The 26663-nt window shown below is 41.5% G+C and overlaps 3 protein-coding genes and 1 pseudogene across 4 annotated transcripts; 2 read left to right on the forward strand and 2 right to left on the reverse strand.

The window, feature by feature from the left end:
• Nucleotides 1-489: 489 nt before the first annotated feature.
• On the reverse strand, nt 490-5499 carry LOC126602038 (protein ALP1-like). Of its 2 annotated transcripts, XM_050268851.1 has the most exons (4): nt 2440-2558; nt 1996-2340; nt 1555-1704; nt 490-1248 (listed from the first exon to the last, which is right to left on the reverse strand). In XM_050268851.1, exons 1-4 carry the CDS (start codon nt 2540-2542, stop codon nt 1241-1243), a joined length of 606 nt encoding a protein of 201 aa, XP_050124808.1. In that variant the 5' UTR covers nt 2543-2558; the 3' UTR covers nt 490-1240. The 2 variants fall into 2 exon arrangements, 1 of the variants encoding a protein (XP_050124808.1); XR_007615957.1 differs by lacking the exons at nt 490-1248; nt 1996-2340; nt 2440-2558 and adding exons at nt 3739-3787; nt 5104-5499 and having other exon boundaries at nt 1382-1704.
• Nucleotides 5500-14773: 9274 nt separating this feature from the next.
• Nucleotides 14774-18648, forward strand: LOC126605738 (protein argonaute 2-like). The gene is made up of 2 exons (XM_050273176.1): nt 14774-18246; nt 18421-18648. Exon 1 carries the CDS (start codon nt 15412-15414, stop codon nt 16426-16428), a length of 1017 nt encoding a protein of 338 aa, XP_050129133.1. The 5' UTR covers nt 14774-15411; the 3' UTR covers nt 16429-18246; nt 18421-18648.
• LOC126605739 (9-cis-epoxycarotenoid dioxygenase NCED2, chloroplastic-like) lies at nt 16573-18648 on the forward strand (annotated as a pseudogene).
• Nucleotides 18649-23803: 5155 nt separating this feature from the next.
• On the reverse strand, nt 23804-24607 carry LOC126602999 (uncharacterized). The gene has a single exon (XM_050269779.1). It carries the CDS (start codon nt 24605-24607, stop codon nt 23804-23806), a length of 804 nt encoding a protein of 267 aa, XP_050125736.1.
• Between the last annotated feature and the right edge of the window lie 2056 nt (nt 24608-26663).

Here is a 26663-nt window from a genome sequence, read left to right on the forward strand (position 1 = left end):
TATGTGGTAAGTGTAGATTACTCAATAGTGAAATCTAGTTGCAAGAAGTTCATATCTCAGTTGGTTAAGAATGGCCAATTAGGGTGCGTTTGTTGCGCCGGACTGTCTCGGACTGGACTAGCTGCCGGGACTAAGCTGGACTGGCTTAGACTGGACTAAGCTGGACTAACTTAGTGAAGCGTTTGGTGTAATGTCGGACTAAGAAGCAGGATAAGAAAAACAGTACTGTTCACCAGATTTGTGTTTGCTTAGACTAGGACTACAAATTTTTGCCATTGTGTAATAGAGTAATGCTACAAATCTCATGATATGGGTTAATTGGAGCATATTTTTGCCATGTATATTATGAATCTTAAAAAAAATTGACAATTGTTTTGTTTCTATTACCTGCTAATAGAATTGGGTTTAATTTGCAAATGTAGCTTGGTTTAAACTCTATCACCCAACAGAAGAAAAATAATAGTGCCCAATACATGCAACTTCAACAAATACAAGTACATAAGAAGATCTCCATAATTTAGAAAATCCTAGTTAACATTAGTTAACATTAGCCAAAATAGATCTCCATAATTTACAAAATGGCTAGTTAACATAAGCCAAAATACTAGTGCAAAGCTAAGTTATAAGCCATAACATAAGATTGTATGATTAATAAAATACATCCATGTTAACATTAATAAAATACATCCATGTTAACATTAGCCAAAATCCTCATCCGCTTGTGTTGTCGCTTAAAAGCCTTTGGACGAACACTTTCTTGAGTTCCGGTTTGATTGCCCTGAACACTCCCACATTTTTTGGTTTATCCAAAATAAGAGACAATGCATCAATTTGATCCATAGGAGAGAGACCCATTGCTTCAAGTTCATTAGCTATGTCAGTATGATCTGCAGTACCTTGAACTAAAGTTTCAGTTACCATTTGCATCCTCTTCCCACTTTCAACATAAAAATCTTTCAGTCCACTGATAATTGCCTCGGTTCCATCACTTGAACTTCCCACAACTCTTTTCCTCTTTCTTTGGCTATTTTCAGATGGGGTGCTTTGTTGGCTTTGTTGGTTCATTGAAGAAACAAAATTTTCACCTCCAATATCACTTTCACCAACATGATCATGACTTTGTTCCTCCACCATTTGAGCAGGGGTTTCGGCTACATTACCCGTAGCCCGATCTTTTCCAAATATATATGCAAATCTATCAAACAGTGGAAAAGGTTTGCTTCTCCATCCATCGGCTTCTTTATTTCTCTAAGATTATATCAACATAGCAAAACTAAAATTTAGCATGCGTAACAAATATAGCAGCAATAATATAACTAATGTATAAATAAAATAGGATATGAACCTGCACATAAGTTTGCCATGAGTCATCGCTGTCAACTTCAACGCACTTTTTGACATCATTCCATGCAAATCCACTTGTGTTTATCATGTCAACGACCATACTATATGTTTTTTTCCATTTCTTCAACTTGGACTCAATATGTGGATTTGCCTTTATATTTGAATGAGGACATAAAACATTGACAGCTTTTGCTATTTCAACCAAAGTACCTTGTTTGAAAGCACCGGTGTCACACCGTTGCTTCCGAGCAACAAAATCCTCAAGAACTCCTAGTAATACTTCTTCCTCAAATGCTTCCCATTTACGCCTTCTTCCTTTTGGCTCTTGAGTAGCATTCAAAATATTTTCGTTATCCATACCTAAACAAAAAATATTTTAATGAAGGAAAATACCATACAAATAATCAATTTGCATAATATCCAATCAACTTGCATAATATCCAATTAATTTGCATACCATCCAATCATTGTGCTAATATCTAACAAATGCATGATAAAAAGGAATACTAAAATAAAATGTTATCATTAACACATATAGCTAGTTCGGTTGCTGGTTCCTAATTGCTCTCCACTCGTTATACATTTCCTGAGCCATGTCATTCCTCTTTGCAGTCCACTGGTCAGATGTTTGAACACTACCAACATATTCACCTTCTTCTGTATTTTGTCCATCTTCTATTATTGGCAAATTCTCCATTGGATCTACAGACATCTCTTGCCTAATAAGATTGTGTAGTAGGCAACAAGCGGTAATTATTCGACCTTGTGTCCTTATCGGATAGAAAGATGGACTCCTTAGTATCGACCACCTTCCTTTTAGCAAGCCAAAACAGCGTTCAATTACATTCCTTGCCTTAGAATGCTTCATGTTAAAATATTCTTCCTTATTAGAAGGTGTTCGTCCCTCCCATTCAGATAAATGATAAGGTATTCCTCTATAGGGTGCAAGGAATCCTTCACCATTTGTATAACCACCATCTACAAGGTAATAATAACCTAATGAAAAAGAAAAAAAAACAGACCTTATTAGTGTTTTGTAGTTGACAAACAGAACTAGACCTAACTTACAAAGTTGAGACTAAGTAATAGTCTTACCCGCTGGTACCTTAAAACCATTAGGCCTAGTAATTGCATCATGTAGCACTCTAGAGTCTGATGCGGAACCCTCCCACCCCAGAAACACATATATGAACTGCATATCTCCTGAACACACACCTAACACATTAGTTGCGACTCGACCCTTTCTTGTTCGGTATCTTGGTTTGTCAATTTCAGGTACATGCACATCAATGTGTGTTCCATCCAATGCTCCCAAGCAATTCTTAAAAAAAAAAAAAAAAAAAAAAAAGTTTTTGTTAATTTATACAAAGGGAATGAAGAGTTAAAGCTTAGGGAAAATGAAAAAAAACTCTCATCATACCTTAAAACATCGCCACCTAGGATCTGTAGAATCAATAGGCACAGGCTAAGGGATTTTTAGTAGGATACCTTGTAATCGCAAAATTCCTTGCAATACGATATTGAAATACCTACTTATAGTCTCTCCCGACCTATAAAATCTACCGCCAACACTACGATTCTTAGTATGATGTGCTAATATTTGTAAAGTCATACACACATGCTCCTCTACAGACACCAAACCATCAGTTTTTACCCTCCCATCTTGACGAAGTAAGTCACATAATATGCCAAAAGTCCTTCTATCCATTCTCAATTCGTTGACACATTCAGTATCAGTATTCCCTATTATACCATTCAGATAACACAAACTAATCTCTCGTCTAATAAGTGAACGGTTAGTCAATGTGGGTCGTTCAACATGTCTCTGTTTGCCACGTAGCATCTTCAACACAAGAATCGTACAAATGCAAATTGTCTCCAAATAAGACATCTCTAACAATAAGATCAATAAAAGCTTCCTTCGATCCATATCTATCCAAACAAAAAAAAAACAAAAAACAAATTAAGGACATTATATATGTAATATTTACTGTTATTAAGGGTGATGGAAATGAAGTGATTATGATACGAAATGAACTAGATCAAAGTAACTAGCGAAGTCACAATCCGAGGCATCAAATATACGGGTGGTGTTGGAAAAAAAAAAGTTATCATTAACCCGAGGCAACAAATATACAGGTGGCGTTGAAAAAAAAAAGTTATCATTAACTCGAGGCAACAAATATACAGGTGGCGTTGAAAAAAAAAAGTTATCATTAACCCGAGGCAACAAATATACAGGTGGCGTTGAAAAAAAAAAGTTATCATTAACCCGAGGCATCATATTCAAAATGTTCTACTCTTATACATCTATAAACATGTGTCTAAGAACACTAGTATGAGGATTGCTATCATTGCTAGGCATTGCATGTGAAGAGGGAAATTAAAGGACACCTGTAATGCAGTAGCCTTAGCCTTAGCCTTCCGTTTATGCTCCTCTTCTCTGCAACCAACAACCACAAAAAATTGCAATTCAGCATCAACCCCACACAATACAAAACATTCACATTGTAATATCATGGTTATAAACCAAGTACACACACACACACACTCATGGACAAATGTGCAAAATACACATACATACTCACACTCACACTCACACTAACACACACACACGGACATACTCACACTCACACACGGACATACACTCACACACACACACTACATACACACACACACACACTGCATACACACTCACACACATACTCACACGGACATACACACTCTCACACACGGACATACACTCACACACACCCTGCATACATACATACACACGCACACACACACACACTGCATACATACACACACACACACTGCATACACACTCACACACTGCATACACACTCACACACATACTCACACGGACATACACTCACACACACCCTGCATACATACATACACACACACACACACACACACACACACTGCATACATACATACACACACACACACTGCATACATACACACACACACACACACACTGCATACATACACACACACACACACACTGCATACATACACACACACACACACGGCATACATACACACACACACACACACTGGTCAGATGCACACACTGCACACATACTGGTCAGATGCACACACTGCATACACACACACACACACTGCATACACACTCACACACATACTCACACGGACATACACATTCTCACACACGGACATACACTCACACACACCCTGCATACATACATACATACACACACACACACACACACTGCATACATACACACATACACACACTGCATACATACACACACACACACACACACACTGCATACATACACACACACACACACACACTGGTCAGATGCACACACTGCACTCACACGGACATACACACTCTCACACACTGACATACACTCACACACACCCTGCATACATACACACACACACACACACACACTGCATACACACACACACACACACACACTGCATACATACATACACACGCACACACACTGCATACACACACACACACACTGCTTTATGAAAACCCCAAATTCCAAATTTGAAACCCCAAATTCCAAATTTCTAATCTCAATTTCAAACCCCAAATTCCAAGCTTTATGAAAACCCCAATTTCTAATCTCAATTTCACCTAAATATCAAAACCCTAAAATTTGTTCAACTGCAGAATCAAATAAAGCTCAAACCCAAAACAAATCCGCCCAAATCGACGAAAAAAATCCACCCAAATCGACCCAAATCGACGAAAAAAATCGAACAATCGAAGCTTACCAGACAACTGGAGGCAGATGAGGGCGAGCAGATCTGTTACGTGAAGACGAGGGAGCGGACGACGAGAGGAACAGATGAGGAGCAGGATGCAGATGAGGGCGACCAGGATGCAGCTGACGGCAAGCAGGACGCAGAGATGAGGATGAGGAGGACGACGTGAGGGAGGAGGACGTCGACGACACTCTCTCCTAGGATGACCGAGGTTCTTTCTCGCAAGAGCGCAATCGGATGAGGAGGACGACGTGAGGGAGGAGGTCTTACGAATCCGGACGTTTTTTGGGTGGTTCGCTAAGAACTCCTAGCGAGGGGTTTAATCCGTGCGAGTCGGATCTAATCCCATTAAACCTAATCCTTGCCCCTACCAAACATCAGACTACAATACCAATTAGTGTAGTCCAGTCCAATCCCCCCTAAGAAGGTCAAACAAACACGCCCTTATAGTTCTAAATTTTCTAATGAAATTTATTTTGGTGCCAATCATTTCTTTTCTAGAATGACTACGTAGCTATAGCTTAAAGAATGACCAATTAAAATTCTCAATTTTCTAATGTCAAGGTTTTCATGAGATGCCGAGTGATGATCATTTGTTGTCTATAATGTCTGCCTATAGTATTAATTTTTACTTTAATTGGCCATATTTTAATCCCAGTCTTTCTACAAAATATAAAGAATGACCAATTAAAAATCTAAGTTTCCAGTGCCGAACGAATCATATTGTCATCTGGAATGTCTATCTATGTCTATAAAATATAAATCGACCCAAATATTCTATAAAGAATGACCATTTGAAATTCTGAGTTTTTTTAATGTGTACTACTACGTACCTAGCTATTATTCTTTTCCATGAGAATTATTACAACAGACAACAAATGACTATCATTTACCATCACATTACAAAATTCATTGCTTTTATTGGTCCTTCTTTATAATTATTTAGTGAAAATACTCTAACATTAGTGAAAAGAGGCCGCTAGTCCCTCAGAACCAACCAAAAAAAATAACGAATGAGGTAACTGACATCTCTCCAAACCAACCTCTCTCTCTCTCTCTCTCTCTCTCTCTCTCTCTCTCTCTACACACACACACACACACACACATGTGTGTGCATGTATATGTTTATATCATTCATATAACTTCAGAAAAGGAAACAAAATGTGTTTCAGAAGACAAAGAAGTCTGACAATAGCGGAAAGGAAAGCTATGGAAAAGATGATGGAAGAGAGGCGTGAGAAGGAGAAGGAAGACGGAGCAAGGAGAAACAAGGATAGGCAGATGAGAGAAACAAGGCAGAGAGAAGCAAGGCAGATGAGAGAAGCAAGGGAGAAGAAAGTGAGGGACAAGAAGAATGCACAGCATAAGTTGTATATGAAAGGTGAGGAGAAGAAAAAAATAGGGAGAAAGATGGCAGCATTCAGACGCAAGGCCACAATTTGATGATCTCAAGCTCGAGAATTTTTCGTTGTGCTGGAAATGGCCCGGCACATTAATTGTCATAATATAATTAGTTTAAAAAAACATTTAAGTTTCTAACTAATTATATTATGACACATAATGTACTTTCAGTACACTGAAAAATTTCTACTCAAGTTCCCGTCCCAACTTCCAAGTTACTTTTTTAAAGAACAAATTGTTTTTTGCACTTTGTAATTTGTTTTTATTTTGTGTTTAATGTCTTCTCCCCTTTTATGGAAATAAAGATTTGAAGTTGGCCAAGGACATTTTGCCAAAAAAGGTAAAATTAACTGAAAGGTGGCTTCACATAACAATTTTTTAATGAAAAAAATACTTAATGAACATTAATAATAATTTTTTTTTTTTTTAAAAGAGTGGTGGTACTATCGTAAATAAGTTGAAGTTTGGATGCGATGACAGCGTCTGGTGTCAACAAACTTCAACTTATGAGCTTAATTCCTATACCGCCACCGTATCCAAACCTCAACTTATTTAGAATATTGTCTAACGATATTGTAGTATTACAAATTTATAATTTCTTTGCACTACGATATCGTGGTTCGACGATGGGGATCTAAGGTTGTGAATTATATAATGAAAAGGGAAAACATACACCTTGGACTTGAATTTGTAAGATTTTTCTACATGAAGTACTTTGCTTTGTTACTTTTGAGAACCAACTTGGAATACTCTTTAACCGAAGGTTTCTTCCAAGATGGAACTTCTGTCATTCTGTCGTTTTCACCACATGCACTGAAAGATGGCTTGAAAACAAATGGATCCAAGTCCAACTTATCATGCAAATTTTTTACCAAAATAAAAAGTAATCATGAAAACAATGACCTGGTTCTTAGAAATAAAGACACAGCGATGAGCATGAATCTGCAAACATAAGATACGATCAGCATACATTTCAATATGGTCTGGATTTATAAGACTATCCACGACCACCCACGCTCCACCGCAGAGCTCACCCATAATGGGGATGAACACAATATGAATTGTTTGTAAGTCCTAAGGTTCTCCACAATGGTTGATCCAGGCTTTACTTTCTTGATTGCGGTGAAGAAAAGTTTACACTTGGTGGACAGTCGCAAGAAGAATCACCTGAGAGTGACTGCTCTTCTTGTCAAGCTCTGTATCTCCTTCATGGTTTTAGGTGATTTCATCTCCATGATTCCCCTGATCTGATCCAAGTTGGCTTCGATTCCGCACTTGGTGACCAGGCATCCCAAACGCTTGCTTGAGGCTACTCCGAAGGTACATTTTTCGGATTTAGCTTCATATTGTACTTCTAGAGTAGGTCAAATGATTGTGGGTCAGGTGGTCATTCTTTTATTTGCTCTTAACAACCTTGTCATGTATATAGACTTCCATTGTCTCTCCAATTTTTTCTTTGAAGATCCAATTAACAAGTCTTTGATAGGTTGTCCATACATTCTTAAGACCAAAGAGCATAAATTTGTAACAGTATGTACCTCAATCGATGACAAATAATGTTGCCTCCATGTTCGGCTCGTACATCTTTATCTGATTGTACATGGAGCAAGCATCCATGAAACTTTGTAACTCGTGGCCCGCAGTTGAATCCACCAGTAGGTTGATCAGTGGGAGAAGATATGGATCCTTTGCGCGTGCCTTGTTCAGGTCCATAAAATCCATGCACACCCTCCATTTGCCGTTTTTCTTCTATACTAGACAACATTGGCCAACCAATCCGGGTGGTGTACTTCAACAATGAAGTTGGCGTCCTTGAGCTTGTCAATTTAAGCTTTCATGATCTTACTTCACTCAGTCCCATGACTTCACTTGCAGGATAATAGGTCTGGCGGTTGGGTCTAATTGGAGGCGATGGCAAATCACAGACGGGTTGATTCTAGGCATATCTTCTGCAGACCATGTGAACACGTCTTTATTGGCTCGCAAAAAGTTAGTAATCAACACTTTCTCTCGGTTAGTCAATTTTGACCTGATCCAGGCTTTCCGCTCCAGCTTGTCGAGGTCCAGGCTGATGCACACAACATTCTCGTCAGCTTTTGACTCCGAGGTACTGTCATTTTGGTGGTCAAGATCTAGGTCGAACTTGTTTGTTGACCCCCCCAACTGTGATTTCTACACTGACTCGTCCATGAGAGTGTTGGAGCTTCGTTCTCCCTTTTGAGTCATTTTCTTGCCTTCAACAGTGAAACAGTGCACCACAGCTTGGTCCCCTTTTATCTCTTTTACCCTATCTGGAGTGAAATAGTGGAGCAGTTGGTGATGTTAAGTTTTTTTAGTAAGCTGATATATACAGGAATTGGATTTTAGAGGGAGCTGAAAAGACAGAGAGAGTGAGAGGCAAGGATATTCACAACTGCAACTCTTCTACACTGCAAAGAGCAACATTTCATTCATATTCATTCATTTCTTTTACATCAGACATCATAACCGTTCAAATACATGAGCCAATGTGATTATGACACATGGCAGTACAAAGCATATGAGCCATTGAAAATGAGTCCTGATCTAAGACCATACACTTGGCATATGAGCACAAGTTATCACAACATAACACAACTACACAATAGAACAAAGATAAAGTAGATAAGTAAATCATTTACTAACTTGAAATTAGTAAGCAATTTACTTTTCAACACTCCCTTCTAAATTGTTAACTGATTTCACACCCAGTAAACTTCTCAAGTTGTTGAATTTGTCTTTAGGAAGAGCCTTGGTAAAGATGTCTGCAATTTGTTCTTCACTCTTGCAGTAAATCAGATCAATGGTACCTTCTTGAATTGCATCTCGAATAAAGTGAAACTTCCTGCCAATATGCTTGGTTCTTTGATGAAACACAGGATTCTTAGACATAGCTATAGCTGAAGTGTTGTCCCAGAATAGCAATGTTGCTACAGCTTGCTCTTCTCCAAAATCCTTGAGCACAAACCTAAGCCAAATGGCTTGAGATGTTGCTTTAGCTGCACTAACATACTCTGCTTTTGCAGTTGAAAGAGCTACACTGTGCTGCTTGACTGAAGCCCATGAGAATGCCCCACTTCCAAATGAAAAAGCATACCCAGAGGTGCTTTTCATATCCTCCTCGGATCCACTCCAGTCACTATCGCAATATCCAATCAGCAAGGCAGATTTTCCATTCAAATATTCAATTCCAAAGTCAATTGTTCCTTGAATGTACCTTAGGACTCATTTAGCAGCTCCATAATGTTTCTTGGTAGGCTTGTGCATAAATCGTGCAAGTACACTAGCAGAGAACATAATATCTAGTCTAGTTGCTGTTAAATACAGAAGACTTCCAACTATTTTCCTATACTCACACTCATCTGCAGGTTCACTTCCATCTTCTCTTCTCAGTTTATCAGTTGCAACCAATGGAGTGCTCACTAGTTTGCAATCTTTGAGCCCAAATTTATCCAAAAGAGTTAGAGCATATTTTTTCTGATGTATAAATATACTCCCTTCAGTTTGAGTTACCCCCATTCCAAGAAAGTGATGAAGTAAACCCAAATCTGACATCTCATATTTGCACATCATTTCAGCTTTGAATTCTTCCATCATTTCTGCATTGCTCCCTATGTACACAATTTCATCAACGTAGATTGACATGATCAAGGTACCAACACCTTCCTTGCTTCTCACATATAAAGTTGCTTCACTTGAGCTTTTGTGAAATCCACAGTGAATTAAATATGTGTCAATTTCACTGTACCAGCCCCTTGGTGCTTGTTTTAGACCATAGAGGGCCTTTCTTAGCCTATACACCTTGTCTTCAGCCCCTTTAATCACAAAACCATCAGGTTGATCAACATATACCTCCTCCTCAAGAACACCATTCAGGAAGGCTGATTTAACATCTAATTGCCACAGTTTCCAACCTTTCTGTGCAGCTAGCACAATGAGTGTTCTAACAGTATCTAACCTTTCCACTGGAGCAAAGGTTTCATTAAAATCAATCCCTGGTTTCTGTGTGTAACCTTTGGCTACAAGTCTTGCCTTGTGTTTTAGAATGGAGCCATCAAGATTCAGCTTTGTTTTATACACCCACTTTACACCCACAACAGGTTTACTACTAGGTTTGTCAACTAATTCCCAAGTGGAATTCTTTTCAATCATCAATATTTCTTCTGTCATAGCCTTTTTCCAAGCATCATCTTTGACTGCCTCACTGAAATCTTCAGGTTCAATGATGCTCATGTTGCATTGAGCATATACTTCACTCAAACTCTTCCATTTCTGTGGAGTATGATCATAACTTCCAGAGATTGGAACTGGAGAACCAAGAGAACCAGGTTCTTGAGATGCTTGCAGATCTCCAGTTGATTGTGATCTCAGAAGAAACTGCATTGATTGAGGTGAATCACTTGAATCTGGATCAAATTCAGATATCCTTGAGCTTCTTTCTTCATTCCAAGGACTAGGAACTTGAACCGATTCATTAGTTTCCCAGTACCATATTACTTTCTCATCAAAGATTACACTTCTTGATAGTTCAACCTTTTGAGTTCTCAAGTTGAAGATTCTATATCCTTTTTCACAATTTCCATATCCAACGAATACTTATTTCTCACCAGTTTCCTCCAGTTTATGTCTTTTCTGTGAAGGAATGTGAATATAACACATGGAGCCAAATATCTTCAAATGTTTGACACCTGGCTTCCTCCCACTAAATGCCTCAAATGGAGTTATGTTGTTCAGAGCACTTGTTGGACATCGATTTTGCAGATACACAGCTGTGTTGACAGCTTCAGCGCAAAACTTCAAGGGAATCTTCTTTTCAATCATCATTGAAGACATCGAAATTTCGGTAAAATAAATGTTGATCAATAATTAAAATTTCAATGTTTATGTGTCACATAAATTTTACACATAGCATGTGAATAAACGAAAAATCAGAATAAATCGAAAAAGTCATCAAACGGGACACGTGTCAACACCTGGCAGAAATGATTTATTTCATCTAATTATTTAAATCCAAAAAATCAAGTTTTGGAATTCTATAAATAGGAGGCCAAGGCATTCATTTTGGGACACCAATTCATAACCAATTCACCTCATACCACAACCTTGAAGCTTTGAAACTCAAAAGCTCCCACGCAAATCCCGAAGGATCAAGAGAGCTCTCTTCGTTCTTCGTCAAATCCTCATTCAAAATCAAGCCCCAACGGCCCTTGAAGAACTTCCGCTGATTCAAGATCAAGCCCCGACGACCCTTGAAGAAAGTGTCCATCGTTCATCATTCGTTCATCCCTAGATCAAGCCCCGACGGCCCTTTGGATCCACGACGTCGACAAATCCACACATCCAACCGTTCTTCAAGATTAAGCCCAAAAGCCCTTGAAGATCCGTTCATCACTGTTCTTCAAGATCAAGCCCAAAAGCCCTTGGAGATCCGTTCATCACTGTTCTTCAAAGATCAAGCCCAAAAGCCCCTTTGAAGATCCACTCAAATCCACCTTCAAGATCAAGTCCACGGCCCTTGAAGAACGTTCATCCTTAGATCAAGCCCAACGGCCCTTTGGATCAATCACACATCCACAAATACACACCTTACGGAGATCGAATCAGAGGATCAAAATAGAGAGAGATTGTAACCCAAAATCATCAAAAATAAAAATATTTGTTTGTGCGCGTTGTTCTTGTCTCTTTCGTTTCAGGAATTTTTCGTGTTCACAAATTGGCACGCCCAGTGGGACAATCTCCGCCTCTCATCTCTTTCTCCGTTCAAGAAATTCAAGCGCACTTCCAAAATTAATGGCATCAAGGAAGGCTCAAACTGTTCCCGCAACCGGCACAAAGAACAAAAGCGTCCTCGTCGCAACTGGTGTCACTTTGGGCATCACGACTCGAAGCATGGCAAGAGCTACTTCTACCGCCTCTTTCACCTCTGCATCAACTCTGCCAAAGGAACAAAAGCACCCAAGGCACGAGCCTTTGATCACCTTAGCCTCACTAAGGGCACCAAGGGGGGAAAGCCCAAGGAAATACTCCGAATCCATGCTCTCTGATGCCGATTCAAGCGACAGTTCAGCCATGCAAGTCATGACCATTGGAGCAACTTCAATCGATGAGCAGCTGGCTCAAATGAATGAAGCAATCGCAAGGCTAACCCGAACTGTGGAAGAAAAAGACTTGCAAATTGCAGCACTAGTCAACCGACTGGAGGCGCAGGACGACGATAAACCCGACCCAGAGGATGATCCACTAAAGGGAGGAGCTGGCGGAGAAGAAGAACCCCCGGTGAAGAAAATCAATGGGAAGCCGGAGCCAGACCAAGCAGCGGCACTCATGGGATCTCTTTCTATCCAGCAGCTGCAAGAGATGATCACCAACACCATCAAGGCACAGTACGAAGGGAGCTCACATACCTCCTTGTTCTACTCGAAGCCCTATTCCAAGAAGATTGATGCCCTAAGGATGCCAAGGGGTTATCAACCACCAAAGTTCATGCAGTTTGATGGAAAAGGAAACCCAAAGCAGCACGTTGCACATTTCGTCGAAACTTGCAACAACGCGGGGACGGAGGGAGACTACCTCGCCAAGCAGTTTGTGCGCTCGCTGAAAGGAAATGCCTTTGAGTGGTACACGGACCTAGAGCCTGAGTCCATCAACAGCTGGGAGCAATTAGAGCGGGAATTCCTCAACCGCTTCTACAACACCCGCCGCATTGTGAGCATGCTAGAGCTAACGAGCACAAAACAGTGGAAGGACGAGCCAGTCATTGACTACATCAACAGATGGCGCACTCTAAGCCTCGACTGTAAAGACAGGCTCTCGGAAACCTCTTCAATCGAGATGTGCATCCAAGGCATGCAATAGGGTTTGCAATACATCCTTCAAGGCATCAAACCACGGACATTCGAAGAACTAGCCACCCGCGCCCATGACATGGAGTTGAGCATCGCCCATCATGGGAAGAAAGAACCGATCGCCGACTATAAGAACGACAAAGTTCTTGGGCCAAAGTTGGAGAAGACTGCGTGGAAATCCACCAAGGAAGCAATGACAGTCAACACAGCTCCCGTCAAAATCCCCACACGAGGCAAGGCGATTCAAGCCGAAGGCTTTCGTGATCAAGAGATGCATAGATGCACTTTGAAGGAGCTTGAGGAGAAAACTTATCCATTCCCCGACTCTGATGTGGTTGCCATGTTAGAAGACTTGCTGGAAAAGAAGGTGATTGGTTTGCCTGAGTGCAAACGGCCAGAAGAGATGAATCGCACTGACAGTGCAAGGTACTGTAAATTCCACCGCTTCATCAGTCATCCGACAGAAAAATGTTTCGTGCTGAAAGATCTCATCATGAAGCTGGCTCAGAAAGGAATCATCGAGCTAGATCTTGACGATGTGGTGAAGTCAAACTATACCACCTTCACTTCTGGCTCTTCCGACTCAAAGTTTTCACCTCAACCGCTGGGGGCATCCTCCAAGACAAGCAAAGTTGAAGGATGGACTCAAGTCACTCCTAAGAAATTGCACAAGAAGCATACGTCTCCTCCACAAGTCCACCAATCGGAAAGGGGGCAAAGCAGCTCTTGTCAACCTTCAAAGCAACGTGAACGTGTTGAAGATGATGAAACTTCGACACGAAGATCGTCCGTCCCCATTACAATGCGCGATTTCTTGCCCGAAGACGTCTTCAATCACTCGGTCAAGGCTCTTTGCTATGAAGATTGTGAGGAACGCCTCTCCAAAATTGCTTGACAAAATTCACAAATTCTCCTCGCCCGCACGAGTCTAAACTGCATGGCACAAAGCTCCTTGTCCACAAGAGCCTAAACTGCAGGACATCAACGCTCCTGGTTTGCACGAGCATAAAAGGCAACACCAATGCTCCTTGTTTGCACGAGTCTAAACTGCACGAACCAAAGCTCCTGGCCCGCAAGAGCATAAACTGTGTACGACAAAATCATCAGAAAAAAAAAATGCATATGAACTACGTTACGACTTGATCTCTTCTTTAGAAGGGTACGTAGGCAGCTTGAATATTCAAAATTTCAAGTTCAGTCACATCAAAATATAAATAAATGTTTTATTAAAGAAAGTCAATTTTATTAAAAAAAAAATGATGAATACATATGTTTATGTATTTACAAAAAAAAAAAGAAAAAAAAAAAAAAAAAAAAAAAAAAGGGTATATATATATCTCTAGGCCCAGCAGCAACAAAGGGCACCAGCCCAGGCCCGGTTCTCTCTCTCAACCTGACAAGCCATCTCTCCAAAACCAATGAGCCCAGCAACAATTACAGGCCCAAACCCCAGCTTGTCTTCTTCTGCTCAGCGAGGATGCTCCAGCTCCGCCCACTGCATCTCTCTCCACTCTAAAGATCGAGAAGCGGATCTCGTCGGTCCTGAAGCGCGAGGACTGTCGGCGACCTCCTGATGCTATTGTCACCTACAACGGCGAGATGCTGTTCGATCCTGAGAAGCTCTGCCCTCGTCCTCCTTAACATCGGCGAAGCCCGCCTCCTCCGTCGCTGAACCTTAACCTCAGCCTCAGCCAGTCCCAGTGCCGTCGCGTCTTGGACGTCTTTCTTCAGTTCGACCTCCACGACAAAATCGCCTCCGCCACCGGAATCAGACCCCCATCTCCAGCTGTTGCCGCTCGTCAGATCTATAGGTGACCACCACCGTCAGATCCAACCAACGAAGAACCATCATCCGCAGCCACAGCCGCCACTGCAACAGCAGCCACAGCAACAGCAACCGCCGAATCAGAATCCGAGTCAACAACCGAGGCCTAATCCATGGAATACTCCCGCTTCTACCAGAGCATGGGGGCCCAGAGTGCCTGCTCCGCCTGCATCTCCAGTCGGATCGGCCCCGAACATCTCTCCTGATCCTGGTACTCTTGTTCCTGCAATGCAATCAATGGCAATTTCAAGTCAGACACCTTCTTCATCTTCTTTGGAAAAGGCGAGCAATCATGTGCCAGTGAAGCGGCCTGATCGTGGGGGGATGATAGCTATTCGAACTGCTAGGCTCCGCGCTAATCATTTTAATCTCAAGTTCAATCCTGAGAGTATTATAATGCACTATGATGTTGATGTTAAGCAATTATCCACGGATGATCCTTCGAATTTTCCATTGTTAAGTACAGCATATGATGGTGAAAAGAACATATTCAGTGCAGTGCCGTTGCCCACTGGATCATTTAAGGTGGAAGTTCCTGAGGAAGAAGGCACGCGGTTCAGTTCGTACATTTTTACTATAAAGCTTGCAAAGGAGCTGCAGCTTTGCAAGTTGAAGGAGTACCTAAGTGGTCAGCTGTTGGATATCCCTCGTAACATATTACAGAGTATGGACTTGGTGATGAAAGAGAATCCAACTAGGCGCATGATTGCTTTTGGGCGAAACTTTTACCCCACTGAATCTCATCCAAACGATGACCTTGGTTATGGTGTTGCTACCTTCAGAGGCTTTCAGCATGGCTTGAAGCTCACTTCTCAGGGTCTTACCTTGTGTCTGGATTACTCAGTCTTGGCATTTCATAAGCGCATGTCAGTTATTGAGTTTCTCCAACAGCAAATAAGGGGATTTACTTTAAATAATTTCCAGAGTTATCGGAGAGATGTTGAGGATGTATTGAAGGGATTGCAAGTTAACGTGACTCTCCGCTGTGACCCTCTTCCCAAAACCTTAGCAAACTGCACTTCTCTGTTCAGACTCCGAATCCAGAACAACCAAATCAACGGGTCAGTTCCGACTGGTTTCAGGTTATTACCCAATCTAACCTTCGTCGATTTGAGCGGCGATAATTTCACAGGCATGATCCCGGAAGATCTCGGCAATGCCGAAGCTCTCAGTTACTTGAACATTTCGCTGAACCCATTGCACTCAGTCCTTCCGTCAAACATCTGGCGCGCACCAAATCTGTAGATCTTCTCTGCTAACTCCAGCCACCTCACAGAAAAAATCCCCGACTTCATCGGCTGCCAAAGCCTGTACAAGATCGAACTTCAACGTAACGACTTTAACGGCTCGAAATCCCCGGACGTGGAGATCCCATTGGCAGGGCCCACCATGATGCATGACTTTGCGATCATCGAGAACTACGTGGTGATCCCGGACCAGCAGGTCGTGTTCAAGCTCGGAGAGATGATCACGGGTGGGTCCCCGTGATCTACGACAAGAGCAAGATGTCGCGGTTCGGAATTCTTAAGAAGAATGACGTCAACGCCGACGACATCATCTGGGTCGACTCCCCCGACACGTTCTACTTCCACATCCCGACACGTTCTACTTCCACCTCTGGAATGCGTGGGAGGAGCCCGAGTCCGCTGAGGTCGTGGTGATCGGCTCCTGCAGGACGCCGCCCGACTCGATCTTCAACGAGTGCGACGAGAACTTAAAGAGCGTGCTGTCCGAAATCTGGCTCAATTTGAAAATCGGCGAGTCTAGTCGGTGAGCTATCTTGTCTGAATCGGATGATGTGAATTTGAAGGCCGTAAAAGCTGAAAAGTCACGGTGCTGGTGGAGATCATAGAGGTAGGGCGGCAGAAGGACATATTGGTGGCAATTTTGTTGCGGTTGGAGTTGCAAATTCAGGACCGTTTGATAAAGATGAAATCTGCAAGTTTGTTCTTGCAGTTGCTCACCGCAGGCAGACACCTGAGCTCTGCCGCTCTCTTGGTTTAACACACAAAATGCCAGGACTTGTTGAATCAATGGTCAGCGGTGGGAAGAAAATTGATGAAGTACGCTTTATTCATGTCTTCCAGCTTACTGAAGGATGATGTTAATGCAAAAGAGCTTGTTGCACTGAAAGCCGTAATAAGGTACGTTCAAGAGTTCAAGCTTGAGGCTGATTACCCCCTTTATCCACTACAGAAAAGGGTTCATCAATTAGAGCGATCCAAAGCTGATAAGAAGAGAAGTAATGAATTTAAACGTCAGCAGCAAAAAAAAAAAAAAAAAAAAAATCAGTGGAAGATGGCAAGGCGGGCAGGAAGAAGCTCAGGCTCTCCGGGGATCAGTCAGTTACCTCTACTCTTCCACCTTCTCTCTCTCTCCTCCGCATCACTATCTCTTCAGGTCACTCCGAGGTAGTGAAGCTGATGTTTGATGCTGATAAATTAACAAGTGTGATAAACAGCACGGATGAAGACGGACGGCGGTTGACCTGCCCGTCATTATGCTGCCAGTAAGGGATGGTTTGAGGTGACTCAGAGTTTGATCTCCCGTGGTCAATGATGAACAGGCTGCTGCTTCACCTTCGTTTTGCTCCCCGCCGTCGGTTTCCGAGTTGGGCTTGATGCTCGAATCACCCACGCTTCTCCAAGACGTCAAGCTCCAGCTACTTCTGCACCTCCGCCGTGGCTACTGCCTTTGAATGTGATTGACAAAACCAAAGTTTGTCAACTCACATCTGCTTGTCTTTGTTGCTGCCTGTGAATGTGATTGACAAAACCAAAGTTTGTCAACTCACACCCAAAGGCCTTCTCTCCGTTAGTGACAAACAACAACGAAGAACTTCAATAAACCGCCGTCAAACGACTAGCCGGTCATGAAGCCTCGACTGCAGCTCACCGTCCGTCGAGTTCCATCCCTACAAAGCACCATATATAAAGAAAGAAAAAAAAAAAAAAAAAAAGGTTTTTAAATGGTGACCAGCCACCGAAAGCAAAGAAAAGAAGTGATTGACAGGCACCATCCAAAAGGAAATGATAAAAAAAAAGAAAAAAACAAGAAAGACAAGTCATGGTGTATGCTACTATTAGCAAGTATGAAAAAGGAAATAGGTCCATATATAAAGAAAAAAAATATAAGGGTTTTTAAATGGTGACCAGCCACCGAAAGCAAAGAAAAGAAGTGATTGACAGGCACCATCCAAAATGAAATGATAAAAAAAGAAAAAAACAAGAAAGACAGGTCATGGTGTATGCTACTATTAGCAAGTATGAATAATTGAAAGGAAGAAAGCAGGGGGAAGACGACGAATTTCCGTCTAAAAATAGGGAGTAAAAGAATAGTGCGCATCAAGTACCATCTAAATAAAATAAAATAAAATAAAAAGGAGTAACACATCTTGGTCAGATATATGTTTTAGCACAACATACTGAATAAAATAAAGCATGTCCATTGATATCTCCAAAAAAATTACAAGTGCGTAAAAAAAAAAAAAAAAAAAAAAGTCAAATCAAATTTACAGGAAGGGATCTTCAAGGATGATCAGGTGGCGCCTCATCACTCGGCGAAGCTCCAGAAAGACGAAGCACCAGAGATTGATTATCCGGAGCTTCAACACTTGGTGAAGCGCCAGAGGACGAAGGCAAAAGTTGCCGCTAGAGTAACGTCACAAACCTCTGATGATCACTCTGAATCCGAACTTCGGACTCCTGCAGTTGGTCAAGTTTCCTCTTCATGCTTGTTGAGTAATTAGTTGCGAGCATGTGCAACTCTTTATTCTCATGCCTAAGCACCCTGACCTCTTGCCGAAGACTGGCCACCTCAGCCATCAACGAGTCAACCTGACGAGATCGAGCAAGAAGGCGTTGGCCCATGTTTGAAACTGAACCTGCACATCGGACGCTGTAGGCCAGAGAGTCCTGAACAGCCAGCTCGTCGGACCGCCTGGAAAGTATCCTAGTGTCTCTAGGAGTGAGAAGATTTCTGGCCACCACCGAAGCGGTTGTATCATTCATCATCATAAAATCCCCAACTGTAAGAGGACCATTGGGAGATACGAAGGACAGCTGCCAAATGTTGTTTGAAGAAGATATGTCACTATCTTCCCCGACATTCAAGTTAAGACGACGGTCAGAAGGGCAAGACATTTTCGAAGGTGTGAAGAAAAAGAAGAGGTCGGACAAATCAAGTTCTTAGAAGTGCAAGTAGGAAGCTTCTACAGGCGGAAAATTCAAGTGTGCTTTGGAATGTGATGCGTGCCTCTCTTTTAAAATCAGCACTCAACGGAGCTTCAGAAATTGAAGAAGCGAGTTCAGAAATCGAAGACGCAAGCTCAGAGATCGAAGAGACATCTGCTTTCTCAAAAGCTGGGCTGCTCAGAAACCGCGGGCCGATCTCAGATATCGAAGAGGCGCCAGTCTTTTTTTCAGCCTCGTCAGCATCTATCACATGCACACTCAGCTTTGCGAAAATCATGGATAATTTGTTGAAGCGCCGATCTCAGATATCGAAGAGGCGCCAGTCTTTTTCAGCCTCATCAGCACCTATCACATGCACACTCAGCTTTGCGAAAATCACGGATAATTTGTCGAAGCGTCGATCTCAGATATCGAAGAGGCGCCAGTCTTTTTCAGCCTCGTCAGCACCTGTCACATGCACACTTAGCTTTGCGGAAATTACGGGCAATTTGTCGAAGATTTCTGATGAAGAAGAAAGCGCGTGGAGCCATACTGATCAATCACTCAATGGTTGCCAACACGAGTGAAAGAATAGTACCTCTACAGGTATTAAAGAACTTCCTATAACTGTCCACCTTCACCGTTCATAGCAAGGCAGACCTGCAAAATGCCCAACCCTTCCTCATTTCCGAGAGTACACTCTCAGCAGAGCCTCTCGAAATACCCAGTTTTCTTCCTCTTATGGAGTACCTCTGCAAACAAATGGCACCAAAGCAAAAGTATCTCATATCACCAGGGTAGAAAGCAAGAGTATCTCATATCATGCTTTCTCCCTGTCCTTTCCTTTGTCCTTGTTCTTACCTGCAAAGAAAAGGATAAAGAAAGCAATATGTCGGAACCTCCACTCAAACTCCGGGCAAGGAACCGACTACCGGGAACCTTTGCCTGGTTGCTTACCTGGCTTTGCTCTTGAGTACTCGTCTTCAGTTGCTGATGTACTTCCGAAGAAGATGTCATATTTTCCCGGAGAACAGATAAGGCAAGTGAAAATGATACCTTGAAGCATGTGGAGACAACGTGCTGATTTCCTTCAAGATCAAGTCTCCCCTTCCTTGCACAATCAATCAACCCAGCAGAAGGAGTCTGAGTTGAATCCAAGAGCTCGAGAAGTTTCAATAAACATATTGGCGGCATCATCGTCGAAGAACAAAGCCTCGCTGTGCAACGCTGTCAAATCGCCACCACTTCTTCGAAAGCAAGAGTATTTCATATCATGCTTTCTCCCTATCTTTTTCTTTGTCCTTGTTTTTACCTGCGGGACAAGGAGAAAGAAAACAATCAGACAGCACTTGGTATCAAACTTCCGATTTGGAACCAACTGCTTGGAACCCTTCCCTGATTGCTTACCTAGCACTGCTCTTGAAATACCCATTGTTTCAACATCTTATGCTTCTAGAGAAAATACCACATATGCCTGAAGAACAGATAAGGCAAGGGAAAATGATACATTGAAGCATGTAGAGACAAGCACAACAAAACACGAGTCGATTCATCCGTTACTTCTTCAAAATCAAAAATATCTCATATCATTAGGGTTTCAATCACTCTGGGTTTGGTGGACCTGTTTCGACCCTCAAATTCTTGGGTCGACCCGCTAGACGTTGTGAGCTACACGTGCCGATTTACCACCTTTGAATCAAATCCTTAAAGATTAAGTCACCAATTGGAAGAAGCGCCCATCACTCTTGAAGATCATACCGTTGACCAAACTGCTCAGGGTTCATATGAAAATGCTGCGAACTTCCTTGATCTTTCAAAGCATGCATGTCCTGAAACTGCTCGTGGTCATGTTTAAGTTCGAGATCAAACCTTGACAGCCTTTAAAGAAATTACAAGTCTGATTCAAGATTAAGTGTCCATCACCCTTGAATCAAATCCAGTTCAAGGATAAGCCTGTGGAAAGTCAACAATTGGAGGAAACCAGAAAGTCCTCCGAACCAGTTCAAGATCAAAGCTGTGGAAAGTCAACAATTGGAGGAAACCAGAAAATCCTCTGAACCAGTTCAAGATCAAAGCTGTGGAAAGTCAACAAGTGCAACAAAATACGTGCCGATTCACCCACTACCAAAGCGAAAGATCATCTACCACATGAAGCTCCTTGTGGTCTAATTTCAACCTTCAAGATCAAGCCTCAACGGCTTTTGAAGAAATTTCAAACAAAATTCAAGATCAAGCCCCAACGGCCCTTGAAGAAATCACCAACCCAGTTCAAGATCAAGCCTCAACGGCCCTTGGATCAACATCTGCAGTAAGGGACTTCAAAACGCATCTTCTACACGTGACAAGCACATGTATACGACGCGCCTTGAAGTGGGGGCATTTGTAGACATCGAAATTTCGGTAAAATAAATGTTGATCAATAATTAAAATTTCAATGTTTATGTGTCACATAAATTTTACACATAGCATGTGAATAAACGAAAAATCAAAATAAATCGAAAAAGTCATCAAACGGGACACGTGTCAACACCTGGCAGAAATGATTTATTTCATCTAATTATTTAAATCCAAAAAATCAAGTTTTGGAATTCTATAAATAGGAGGCCAAGGCATTCATTTTGGGACACCAATTCATAACCAATTCACCTCATACCACAACCTTGAAGCTTTGAAACTTAAAAGCTCCCACGCAAATCCCGAAGGATCAAGAGAGCTCTCTTCGTTCTTCATCAAATCCTCATTCAAAATCAAGCCCCAATGGCCCTTGAAGAACTTCCGCTGATTCAAGATCAAGCCCCGACAGCCCTTGAAGAAAGTGTCCATCGTTCATCATTCGTTCATCCCTAGATCAAGTCCCGACGGCCCTTTGGATCCACGACGTCGACAAATCCACACATCCAACCGTTCTTCAAGATCAAGCCCAAAAGCTCTTGAAGATCCGTTCATCACTGTTCTTCAAGATCAAGCCCAAAAGCCCTTGGAGATCCGTTCATCACTGTTCTTCAAAGATCAAGCCCAAAAGCCCCTTTGAAGATCCGCTCAAATCCACCTTCAAGATCAAGTCCACGGCCCTTGAAGAACGTTCATCCTTAGATCAAGCCCAACGGCCCTTTGGATCAATCACACATCCACAAATATACACCTTACGGAGATCGAATCAGAGGATCAAAATAGAGAGAGATTGTAACCCAAAATCATAAAAAATACAAATATTTGTTTGTGCGCGTTGTTCTTGTCTCTTTCGTTTCAGGAATTTTTCGTGTTCACAATCATAGTTCTTGCCATTTCAATTATTGTCCTACTCTTTCTCTCTGCAACACCATTTTGTTGCGGAGAGTAGGCAACAGTCAATTGCCTTTCTAATCCCATATTTTCACAGAACCTTGAAAACTCTAGAGATGTATATTCTCCACCCCTATCACTTCTGAGTTTCTTGATTTGATAGCCACTTTGTAGCTCAACCATGGATTTAAACCTTTTGAAAATGTTGAAGACTTGAGACTTGTGCTGCAAGAAAAATACCCAACACATCCTAGTGTGGTCATCAATAAATGTGAGAAAGAATTTGTTGCCTCTTAGAGTAGTTATCTGCATTGGGCCACATATATCAGAATGAATAAGTTCTAGAGGTTGTGATGCCCTCCAAACTTTTCCCTTGTCAAATGGTTCCATGTGACCCTTCCCTGTAGCACATCCAGAGCAAACATGATCAGAGACTTGTAGTCTAGGTAATCCCTGCACCATTTCCTTCTCTTGCAGAAGCATCAAACTAATGTAGTTTAGATGTCCATATCTTCTATGCCACAACTGAGATGACTCTTCAACAGTTGCTCTATTAGCCATGTGAGGATTAACATATTCCAAACTTAATGGAAAGCATCTGTTTCCTTTCATTGGAACACTTGCAATCAAATCTTCCATCTGTCTATCTCCATAAATATCAACCATGTAATCACCAAACACAAGCCAGTGTCCATGTTCTACCATCTGCCCTACACTCAATAAGTTTTCATCCAATCCAGGTACAATCATAACTTCTTTAATATACCTAGTCACACTTTTCATCTCAATCACCAATGTGCCTTTGCCTATTGACTGCACTAAATCTCCAGTGCCCATTTTAACTCTACACTTCACATTCTTATCAACATCAATAAGCAAGGATTCATGGGAGGTCATATGATTGCTACATGCACTATCTACATACCATATATTCATACTTCTTCCAATAGTAGCAGAATGGCAGGCATAAAACATGGTTGCAGATTCTGTTACCTGATTCGCATAGTTTACAAGTTTTCCAGACTTGTTTGGTTGATCACAATTCTTGATGAAATGGCCGAAACGATTGCATCCATGACATTTCGGCTTCCCTTTAAACCAGCACTCACCATAGTGCATTTATCACAATGCTTGCATTTTCCCTTAGACTGTTCAGATTTTCCTCCTTAATCATATTTGCCACCTCGATTAGCAAGATTCTGAGGTTTAGGATCCCATTTCTTTCCTTTTGATTTCCAATCCTTCTTTGGTTTAGAATTACCAAACGAGAGATTTGGTTGGGTTTCTTTCGAATTCATATTCAGAGTACTGAAAGCTCTTTCAATGGTACTCTCAGCATGCCTATCAAAGCGTTGTACAAACCCTCTTAATGCTGCAATCACCTCTTGTACCTCAATAGTTTCAATATCCTTAGTTTGTTCAATTACATAACAAACAGGATCAAACTCCTTAGTTAAGCTTATGAGCAATTTCTGAACTAATCGCTCTCTGGGTAAATCTTCCCCATAACCCTTCATCTGATTTACTAACTCGAGAAGACAAGTGAGATACATAGACAGAGTTTCATCATCCCTTATCCTTGTGTACTCGAAATCACGGCGTAAACCCTGCAACTTGATGGATCTCACTTGTTTATCACCATGAAATTCCTGATATAGGATATCCCAAGCACCCTTTGAGGTCTCTTCGTTTGAAATTCTGGGAAAGATGTCATCCGAGACAGCTCCTTGGATTATACCCAGTGCCTTAGCATCCTTCATTAGCTTGTCGCTCAAAGAAACTCTCTCCGACTCCGATGAGCCTTCATCTCTAATCTTCTTATCCTTCGATTCTGAAATTTCAAACCCTTTTTCAACTAAATCCCAGATTCCATGTGATTTGAAAATAGTTCTCATTCGGATCTTCCAAAATTCATAGTTGTCACCATTGAATATTGGAGCCCGAAGATCACTACCACCAGTTCCAGCCATTTGAGACTTGAATCGACAAACTGAGTCGGAAAGTTCACGTTGGATTTCCGAGCACAGCACTCACAGATCTTACGCTCCAATTCCAGATAAAACCAGAGCTCTAGATACCATGTTAAGTTTTTTAGTAAGATGATATATACAGGAATTGGATTTTAGAGGGAGCTGAAAAGACAGAGAGAGTGAGAGGCAAGGATATTCACAACTGCAACTCTTCTACACTGCAAAGAGCAACATTTCATTCATATTCATTCCTTTCTTTTACATCAGACATCATAACCATTCAAATACATGAGCCAATGTGATTATGACACATGGCAGTACAAAGCATATGAGCCATTGAAAATGAGTCCTGATCTAAGACCATACACTTGGCATATAAGCACAAGTTATCACAACATAACACAACTACACAATAGAACAAAGATAAAGTAGATAAGTAAATCATTTACTAACTTGAAATTAGTAAGCAATTTACTTTTCAACAGGTGATAGTCGATGGAAAGACTCATTTTGTGCAACCAGTTCCTGCCAAGAATAATGTTGTGGGGAGTCAGGTAGTCCATAACATGAAAGTCACCAAGTGGTTGTAGGGTTCTGCTTGAACCGCCAATTTATTGTCCCTAGAGATCGGATAGGGGCCCCATTGAAAGTGTGAATGGTGGTTTTCGCCTTATTGATAATGTCAAGAATCCCTATCTTTTCTACAGTATCTTTGAAGATGACGTTCTCTCCTTATCCATTGTCAATCAAGACCCGGTTGACCATGGCGTTTGAGATTTGCATCTTGATAACAAGAGCATCGTTGTGGGGCAAGTGGATTTATTCTAGGTCTCAATCGGAGAAGATCAAGATGTTGGATCGATAGCTAGCGGTTTGTTGATTTAAGCTACCATTATAGGCTTCTTGCAGAATGCCCTTCTTTCTTTCTGGGTGTTTCCCAAATATTTTTGTTCATCTTATATGTAATTCACTTTAGGAAGTGCTTCTTTTTCCAAGTATCGGACAGAATGAAGACCTTGAAGCCTTCTGGATTTTCTACAGTGAGTTTCAAGAACAGGCCGGCGGGGCGTCGCCTTGGCCAATGCTTCTTTAAAGTGAGAGATGGCCTCTTCAAATTTTTACTTGAGTCTTCAGATGGGTGAGTCTCATTGGTTCTTTTGCCAACATGCTTTTTCAAATGTTTTCTAGAGATAGACATATCTCCATCATGTCTTCCCATATCTCATCCATGGCAGTAACCCTGTTGTTCTCGAGGGTCAGTGTTGTGTGTAGGGACGCCATGACCATAGCAAGATGACTTGGGCGGAATCTCCTAAGGGTTGAGTGATCTGGTCAAAAGGAATATGAGTTCGTTAGCAACCTGCAAAATAGAGAACAACTGTGAGAAAGCTTGAGACGACGAGAGGGAGGGGGGTTGACTCTCCGAGAGATTGCACTATCATAGATGAACCTTAGATGTGTGTATTTATACCATCAGGAGAGACCTTTTTGGGATAGAATCCTCGTTCTAAGCCAAGAGAATGCTAGAGGATATCTAGAAGTACATATTACACCCTCTTAGGAGTTATGATTACTTGCGGCGCACGTCAATTCTTAAATTGTAAGAACTTAAAGACTTATGAGAGATCAGGTTGATTCCATGCAAGATCAAATCCCGAGTCTTGCATAACAAGTATGGTTATTATAGCGGTGTCACTCGGACTTCACCTATTTCCCATGAGATGTTGAGTCCATAACCGAACTTTTAAAGTAGTTGTACTCCAAACATCTTTACTCCGACCCCGAAAAATCATGGTCCCACAAAAAGGATAGTGGGCTATATATGCAAATGGAGTATTGAATGAACATTAGATCATTTGTTCTATCTGAGGAGTTTTATATTTTATAAAACTGTATACAATTTTTTAGTAAAAGAGATGACGTCTCATTTATGAGAGCAACTTACATGGAATGGTTCACCGTCATGTGACATCCCGATCTAATAATACATTACCATTTGTATGCTAAAAGTGACCTTACAAATTCACGTATAAAAACATAGATGGACGACGAGAAT

The sequence above is a fragment of the Malus sylvestris genome, chromosome 15, assembly GCF_916048215.2.
Source record: "Malus sylvestris chromosome 15, drMalSylv7.2, whole genome shotgun sequence".
In the NCBI taxonomy this organism is placed as follows: domain Eukaryota; kingdom Viridiplantae; phylum Streptophyta; class Magnoliopsida; order Rosales; family Rosaceae; genus Malus; species Malus sylvestris.